Source organism: Anopheles aquasalis, chromosome Y (assembly GCF_943734665.1).
Source record: "Anopheles aquasalis chromosome Y, idAnoAquaMG_Q_19, whole genome shotgun sequence".
Classification (NCBI taxonomy): Eukaryota; Metazoa; Arthropoda; class Insecta; order Diptera; family Culicidae; genus Anopheles; species Anopheles aquasalis.
The window spans coordinates 2,766,737-2,775,829 of record NC_064879.1 but is presented as its reverse complement, the minus strand read 5'-3'; the positions used below and the strand labels follow the sequence as shown (position 1 = coordinate 2,775,829).

The following is a 9,093-nucleotide window of genomic DNA, read 5'->3' as shown; positions in this document are numbered from 1 at the left end:
TCCCATCCAGAACAGGTCGGCCATGAAGCGGAAGTACTTGACGACGTGCGAGTCAGCCGCCATCGAGAGCTCCTGGTCGAGGCCCGGTTCGATGCTCGGTACGACCATCAGCGACAGTGAGCCCCAGACGAGAAACAGGGCAAGCACCAGGTGGCGGACGGTGGGACGCATCAGCACCGGTACGTAGAGACGCTCGACAAGCCGCTCTAACCACCCGCCACCTTCCTGGTCCCCATGGATGCCCTCCTTGGACGAGCGCCGGACGCAACAGAGCAAATCGAGCCGCCCCTGCTCGACGCGCCGCTCATCCAGTGCCATCAGCGCAACGAACGCGCTGATCTGCAGCAGAAAATCGGCAGCCAGGGCCACGGTGGCGTACCAGGCGAACGTGTTGACGGCCGGCATCGGCGAGAGGGCACCGATCGCAAAGCAGCAACACTCGCTGGCCGACGTCAGCAGAATGGACGGTCCAATCTCACCGAGTGCCGTCCCGATGGCTTCCGCCGTATCCGGCCGCATCGTCCGGTCTACCCGGTTAAACGCGTGCACCAGCATAAACACGTTGTCCACACCGACGGCTAGGACGAGAAATGGGATCACCTCGATCGTTAGCATTGTGGTCGCCAGCTCGAGGTAACCGAACAGCCCGAGGCTGCAGGCGACGGACGCGAGGACGACGACGATCCCACCGAGCGCCAGCACGATCCGGGAACCGTGCAGAAAGTGACGGAACCCACGGATCCGCCCGAGCGAGATCGTGATGTAGACGAACATCACGACGTAGCTGATGACGACGGTGTACAGTTCCGCTTCCGACATCTCATCGATACCGTCCTCGATCGAACGTTCGGCCGAGTACGCGATGTCCATCAGGGGGTTGTCGTAGTCGCGCAGATAGTCGACGAACCGGCGTTCCCACCGTTCCGCCGGGCCGAGCTCCCCCTTGTCCGCCTTGTTCTCGACGAGAAACGTCAGGATGATGGCCGTCGCCAGGCGGAAGTCGGGCTGGGCGCCCGGTTCGGTGACCGGCGGGAAACCACCGAGGGCGACACCGGGCTCGATCGGGCCACCGTACGTACCGAAGCAGGACGGTAGGTAGGCGTTCCGGGTGCACCCGTTTATCTTGTCCAGGTAGTTGACGGTGAAACCCTCGGCATCCGTACCGACGGAGTTGAACGCGGCGAGACTGTTCTTGAAGTAACCGTAAACGCTCTGGACGGTGCAGTCGCGCAGTGGTGTCACCGCACCGACCGGTGTCATCGGGGCGTAACAGATCCGCTCTAGCCCTTCGCCCTCCTCCTGGCCCAGCTGTTCGATCGTTTCCTGCAGCCGGAACACCTCGAGCAGAAACTCCCGGTCGTAGGCGGGCCCGAACGTGAGGTTACCGCGGGCAGTCGGATGTACAATCTGTCAGACAGAGCGAGAGAGAGAGAGAGAGAGAGAGAGAGAGAGAGAGAGATGAAGGTAGGCGCAAGGTCCAGGTAGAGTCCTTCCGGCACGTACGTATTCCTGTTTGTACGGTTTGATGAAGATCTGCTCGGTGCGGTAGAAGGGGGAAAAGCGGGAGTCGAAGTAGTCCTTCTCCTGGCGCGACCGGCTGTCCGGGGCGGCCCACAGCTCCACCGGATCGGTGGTGATGATGAGATACTGGATACCGAACGCTAGGCCACCGATCACCCACGAGCAGATCGCCAGCACCAGTGCCGGATGCCGGGCACAGACTGTGCGGACGACGATGAAAGACGGCAAGAGAGAGAGAGAGAGAGAGAGAGAAGGAAGAAATGAAAAATGAATTCGTTGGTAGGTCCGTTTTTATTTCATTTCAAGAAAGCAGGCTGCTGAAAATTATCGTGTGTTGTCGTTTGAGCTTATGATGAACATGTTACGATAGAAAAAAAAAAATGTGAACACTGTTTAAAAAGGCATACAAACGGAGATTTTGTCATTGAGGGGGGGTTTCGGTATTTAATTTTCTTATGTGACATACATTTTTAACATTTTTTCAACCTTTCAAGAGTATTACGAAAAAAATTTGGGCCAATCGAAGCAAAACTGACAAAGTTATAGATTTTTGAAAATCTGCGTTTCATACGAGGCCCCATGCAGCTCCCATCGTAGCGTAAAAACTACTTGACCGATCGATTCGAAATTTTTAACACATAATCTGTACAAATTTTGCCAGGTAGCCTCGTCGAGATATCATGAAAATTGCTGATACTTTTTTTTTTAAATAAATCTTTAAAAATCGTGGTTTTAGGCAAAATGACTAAAAGCATCACATTTTAAACTTTAAACATCTTCCAAAAATCGAAAAATAGAAAATTCAACAAAAACTCTCCGGGGCTACCTAGATAATCTTATAATCTTTCTAACGAATATCAATTTGTATAGATTTCAGATGACCCATCAAGTCACTACGATGGGCACCGTGAAAAGTACCTTTTCGAGGACATGCCTACCAAAACTGGATGCCGTGGATTAATTTTTCAACGAATATTGCTCAAACCAATACCAAATATTCTTCAAATATTGTAGTTTAATATGCCATTTACTTGAAACAATAAAGTGGAATGGTTACGTCACAAAAAATCGTCAAAAATGGGCCTTTTTTTGGCCCGAAAATACCGAAGTCCTCCCCTTCTCCGAATCTCCGAAGAAGATTCAATTTTGCACGGGTGTCGTGCACTAAGAATTTCCGGGAACTGGTGAAACTGTTGATGGAGAACACGTTATTAACAATAATTGATCGATTTAAGCGAGCTCTGACCTAAAAAAACGGTCAACATGGGATAACTGACGTGATAAACCATTTTTTAACATTCTCCCCTTCTGTTTTTCAATTTCTATCCTATCGCTCGCCCGCAGCATGTCAAAACCGGTGAAAACTGGTTTCAAAATGTCGAAGACAAAATGTTACCCTACCCGCTTCTTTCCCAGACATTGTTCTTTCTAAATACTACTTGGTTTGGTTGTTTAAAAAACTTTTTGGAAGCGCAGCATCTCATTCTTTATCACAAAAGTAGCAAAAAGCGGTTCTTTGCCCACAATGCTTCAAAAAATGAGTAAATAGTAGCTAGTGACGGACAGTCCACTTGAGTGAGCACTTTGTAAAGAGTTTTGAATAATAAACGATTAAATTTGATTTAAAAAAAAACCGCAGATTTCCATCTAATATTGCTGGAGAGGAACGTTATCGACCTTAGTTGATTCATTTGAAGCTGAGCTCGGGTAAAAAACATGGCCAGAATCGGCATGACAAACCCCCCAACCGCATATTACAAAACCAGGTGAAAACGCTTTGCCGGCAAACGCCGGAAATGTAGTTCATTGCTTTAGTTTGATTGTGCAAAAAAATAATTATGTACCGATACACAGCACCACGCTCTTTCTGGAAGTGTCGAAAAAAGGGGGTAGTGCGGCTGCTTCAAAAGATGAACAGTAATCGATAAATGGCAGGAAAAAAAAAGTGGTGGCCAGAAATTTCCATTGATGTAATTGTTTGTTATGGTTCCGGTAAAAAAACCGATTGTTTTTGTGCGAAAACTAAATTAATAAAAGGTTCCCCCGATTACTTACAGGTGCCCCAGCGTGTGAAGAACGACGTAAGCGCCCGGTTCACGGCTGGCAGCCCACCGAGGAACTGTGGTACGTCGGGGCGTGGGGCTGCTGGTGTGCTGGCGTTCCCGTCACGCCGCCTGCGCCGCTGCCACACTAGCGAGAAAGCGAGCCCGACCAGCCCGGCACCACCGACGACAACGGCCACGGTAAACGTGACACCGTTCAGCTCACCGACGGTAAAGTCGTCCGCGGCGTTGCCCGGTGGTCCACCGGCGGTCGCAGTCGGGCAGCTCGCTTCACAGTCCACACAGGAACAGGCGTACGAACCGTCGTACGCTTCGCTGCACGGTTTCACCGCCTGGTTGAACCGCCGCTCCGGATCCTCCTCGTACAGGTAGTTGATCTCGAACGGGACAAAATCGTTGTCGGCCGCGCCCATATACTCGAACCACCGTTCGGCGGTACAGCCGGCCGCCTCCCAGAACCCACAACCGACGTCCATCGCGTACTTGCCGCTCGATGGGAGCACGATGCCCCGGCACGACTCGTACGTGTCCTCCACGTACTGGCGCTCGATCCGGTACTCGACCCGCTCGACGTACGTCCCGGTCGGATCCGGGTACGCCGCCATGAAGCGGCTCTGCTCCGGGTGGCAGGCCAGCGAGCAGATACTGTACAGCATGTTGGTGAGGCAGGTGGTACAGCGGCTAAACAGACCTTCGGCCTGCTGGAAGTTTCGGTCCATCTCGTACACCTGCGAGGCGGCACAGCAGACCGGGGTGTCGTCGGCCGGGAAGAGGAACCCACACCGACGCCGCAGCACCTCCATCGCGACCGGATCCTGCAGGGGCCGCGGGGGTTCACTCGTCGGGCAGTTCTGGCTGTGGATCGGCCCGTTCCGGCAGATGTCGTACATGACGCAGTGGTGGCCACCACCCTGCCCCATCACTTGTCCCCGGTCCCATAAACCCACCATCACCAGTACCAGCACTAGGGGTAGCGTTCGGCCCGCCATCTTGTACACACATACACACTAGCACGGGTGGTCACAGTCGGCTGGAGTCGGGAGTTGAGGTTGCTGTTGTTGTTGTTGTTGGCTGAGCTGGAGCAGGAACTGGAGTCATTGATCGAGTGGCGAAGGAGCTCGTTGTCGTTCGCTGGTCTGCTCACTGCACACTGTGCCTGGCCGATGGTCCGATACCACCGACGACAGTTCCCGTAGCAGCAGCAGCAGCAGCAGCACCTGAACGGCTGCAACCCTCCCCCCTGGCCGCCATTGCCCCCCTTTTGGATGGATTTGGTGAATTGGCTATTCGAATTGAATGGCTATTCGGTATTCCCTTCGAGTGGCCAGGTGGCTGGTGAGAAAGGGGTTGGTAGCCTGATAAGATAGAGCGAGCTTCAATCATCCCTCCCCCCCCCCCCTCACCCCCACCACGGGCTGGATGGCCGGGTGATAATCTAAAGGGTGACCACGAACGCGTGCTGCACCTGACCACCTGGGCCCCTGGGTTAAACGGGTGGGTGGGGGGGTGGTTTATCAAGCAATGACTCCGATTCGATGGCCAGCTGGATAGAGTGTGTCCGATCGGATCAGATGGCCCACTCGAACCGAATCGGCTCCCGGTCCGGCCATTATAATTTAACCACCCTCCCACCCTCCCTCGCGGCACTCCATTTCCATTAAGCCGCCCGGTTGTCAGGATGCGAAATGGGATCGATCGTGAGTCAGCAGCAGCAGCAGCAGCAGCAGGGTTGGTGCGAAAAACCATCACCATCAAAGTTAACTAACATCCCCTACCCCCCCCCCCCCCCCCCGGGGGGGTGCTTAGGCGTTAATAAGTTTTGGATCACCAATTGTCTTGCCGCGCACCGCAACCGTGCAACCTAAATCGCCCCCATGCTGGCGTGCTTTATCTAATCGGAGAGCTCACTCGCCGCGGTTGTGCGCACAACCGGATGTAGGGTGGGGTGCCACCAGCGGCAAAACGGGTGGTTTAAAAATGTCAATGCATTCTTTTAGGCGTTTAAACAAGGGAGGGGTACGGTTTACTGGTACCTTTTCCCTTTTACCGCATGCACAAAACCACAAAACGGTAAAAAGCTGTCGTTCACGATAACGGCCGTTTCAATTTGAACCTCAAAGAAAGGGTTACGATTTTCTTTTCTCGCTCACCCTGTGGCGCACATCGTGGAAAACGATAAAAAACGCTGTGGAATACGATAAAAACGGGAAGAAAAGAAATCACCAAATCATTTTCGTCATGGAACGTCCTTGAACCCTCGTTTTAAATGTGTTTAATTTTTTGTCACACTTGATCGGTATGCAGATTATGATTATGAACCCCGTAAATTATGCAATTTATGAGCAACCAAGCATCACCCACCCACCAAACTCACCACAAAAACTCACCAAACTGAATAGTCCGTGCCACACGTAGCGCAAACCGTGTGGAAACGAAATGCGTCATCACATTGTGTTTGCCCTGTGGCTGGACACGGAAATACGTTATTTTTTCCGAGTTTTGCTCGTATTTAGAAAACTTTTGTGGATTGGAAAAGGATTCAACGCAGCCCACAAACCACAAAAAGAACACATAGCATGTGGTGCATTTCGTCTTTTAATTACGAAAGATCTTATCACGAACAATTATGAATGTTGTTAGCGTTTGCCCTGTGGTGGCAGTGGTTCACGTGCCTACGTAAATGTTTCGACAGTTTTTGCACACCAGGGTTGTAGCCCCGGTTGCGTAGCACGAGTTTGCACAAAGTTTTATGCTTCATATGGAACGGTTCTTTTTGAATCAACCGTTTGCTGGGGCAGAAAAATCGCAGACGCTAGTCCGAACACCAGGAAGAAGGGGAAAAAAGCCAAAGACTTTTAAAAAAGAGGAATGCATAATGTTGTTCGATCCAGCAAGAAGTTCAGAATAATCATGTTCAAGCCAAAGTCACGAAGAAGCATAAATCCCGACCGAATAAAAGTTGCTTATAGTTATTGCCTACGTCGCAGATGATTAAGGAAGTTATTTTATTTATTTTATTGTGAAGGCCAACGTGATTTAACTTTTTTTAAATCCCTTTTTATTTATTACATTATTCCATGAATGCACGTGCGCTTTGAAGAATGTCGCGCTTAATGCATGACTCCGAATCGCTTGCTACGTAGTTGAAGCGCGTTTCATCGTAGCATCAAATCTACTGAGCCGATGGTTTTGAAATTCACATAATTTATACCCTATTTGTCAGGTAGCCCCGACCTGTTTTCAAAAGAATTGATGAAGCTTTTCTGCCCTACATTGTAACAACCACCTTGTTTTCTTCACTTCAAACCGCAGTAAAAACTTGAAAAATTAGGAAATTCATAAAAGAACTCGACGGGGCTACGTTAATAAATTTATAATCTATGAAAAGATCATCGCTTTGTGTATAATTCAGCCGACCCGTTGACGCGGTTACGATGGGCACCGGAAAAAAAAAATACATTTTTGCCGACATGCCCTCCTAAATTTGATGCCATGGATGAAGTTTTTAATAAATCGTCCCCAAAATAAGACCAAAGATGGTTGACAAGTTGTGGTTTACTGTGGCATTTGCAAAAACATGGATAGGTAGATAGTTTCCTATAACAAAAAATCAACAAAAATGAACCGTTTTTGGTTCGATTCAAAAGACTTGCGTTTAAGCAACGAACCCGGTTTCGATCATTGATCAACTTTAAAAATCTGCCAAAAATGGAAAAAATTGGAAAATCAACAACAACTTAACAGGCGCTACCTGGATTAACTTATAATCTGTTAAAAAAAACCATTGATTTGCGTAGTTGCATTGACCCATCGCGTGGCTACGATGGGCACCGGAAAAAGTACCTTTTTTTGAAGACACGCGACTTCCTAAATCTGCTGGCATGGGTGGCTGTTTCCAATGATTCCTACACAAAGAGGAACGAAAGATTCTTGAAAACTTGCACTTTAATATGAAATTCTCTTGGAACAAGAAAAATTGAAAGATTTCCACACAAAAAATCGTCAAAAATTAACGTCTTTGCGCCCCCCCTGCACTAATCCCGGGCCCCAGCTTAAGAGTCTCTCCATCGTTTGGCTCTCGTTTCGTAAACAAGAGCGTCAAGATACCTGCCTATTAGTTCGCTCGTTCGCACGAAAGAAAAAAAAAATAAACGCAAAAGCGCAAAATGGATTTCATATTGATTGATAATAGGAATATGACGGCACCCGTTTCTAAGGGTGCATGGAAGAAGACCAAAACCGCAATGGGAAGGAGTTGAATTGCACACACACACACAAACACACCCAAGCACACAAACACACAGAGTAGTCACGTTGTTGCGGTGGTGGTCTTCTGAAGACGTGCCAGCGAGGGAGGGGGGGGGGGGGGTCGGGGTGGCTGTAGGGGACTATATTGAGCTGTTCGACGTGTTTTGGCGACCGTAATCCTTTTGCCCCCTCGACTCCCCGTCATGGGGGTTGATGTGTGTGGAGGGGTGGGGTTGGCAGAAGGACATCACTCTTAATTTAAGGCCACCAGTCACGCAGCTCAGTGGTGGTGGTGGTGGTGGCGGCGCTGTGTGCAGCATGTGCGCCGAATTGTCGTTTGCCAAAAATCACTCCCTGGCTGGGCGACCTCTTCCTCCTCTTCCTTCTCCTTCTCCTTCTCCTCGCTAGATATTCACGATGATAATTAAAACTTTGGCCTAACGCGATGACGATGACGACGACGGCCGAACGACGACTTTTTGCGTAAAAACTTGGATCCCAAATGATGATGCTCGCACACAACCGCCAACCGGTACGGTACGGTCGCGTGTCGGGGAACTATCCGCGGGGACCCTACACCCCCCGGTTTGCTCCACGTTGGCTGCCCATTAGGATTATTAATGCCATTATTAGAAGTTATTGGACTGGCTGGAGCGGGGCTCGGGCACGATCTAATTGTGGAGCGCCGCTGGTTGCGAGGCGGATTGCGGTTTGGCACGCGCCCGCCACCCCGTAGGCGAGCGCGTCGAGATAGAGTTGATAGAGCGATACCCGGGGCCCGGTTGCTTGCTGCTCGGTGTGCTACTAGCTCCTGCCTCGTCATTGCTTCAACTTCGTTTTTGATTAATAGATTAGATCCGGTGGCCTCAAAAAAGTGCCCAGCCGTGTATGTGTTTCACCGTAGTTGGCGCCACTGGGCCGCGGTTCGCTACCCGCATTGGCCCCCGAAAGAAAAGAAAAAAGTTTTGTTCCCCAAGGAGGCGGGGGGTGCGGGGTCACCAGAGCTTCAAACTTCAATCTAGCAACACTTAATGCAATCCAAACTGCACGAGCCCCCTCCGAAGAACCGACCGTACCGACGAGGGGCCTTCCGGAATGTGTTACACGTGTGGCCCGGGCCCTGCTGATGTGCCGATGACAAGCGAGGTGAACGAAAGAACACCCACAGACACACACACATACATACACCTTCGATCGGCAGTGAGGGCGAAAACCGTCGCTCACTGTAGTTGATGATTGTTGTTGTCGGTGTGCCTGGGTA

The 9,093-nt window shown here is 50.5% G+C and overlaps 1 protein-coding gene across 1 annotated transcript in view; it reads right to left on the bottom strand.

Moving 5' to 3' along the window:
- Window positions 1-4,731, bottom strand: part of LOC126579759 (NPC intracellular cholesterol transporter 1 homolog 1b) — a 7,587-nt gene extending 2,856 nt beyond the window's left edge. Inside the window, exons 1-3 of the mRNA XM_050243329.1 lie at window positions 3,577-4,731; window positions 1,504-1,721; window positions 1-1,407 (exon numbers count right to left, since the gene is read on the bottom strand). The exon at window positions 1-1,407 is cut by the window's left edge and continues 137 nt beyond it. Coding sequence (XP_050099286.1) covers window positions 1-1,407; window positions 1,504-1,721; window positions 3,577-4,573 — 2,622 coding nt within the window. The 5' untranslated portion in view covers window positions 4,574-4,731. The remainder of the gene's footprint in view (window positions 1,408-1,503; window positions 1,722-3,576) is intronic.
- Window positions 4,732-9,093: the final 4,362 nt, after the last annotated feature.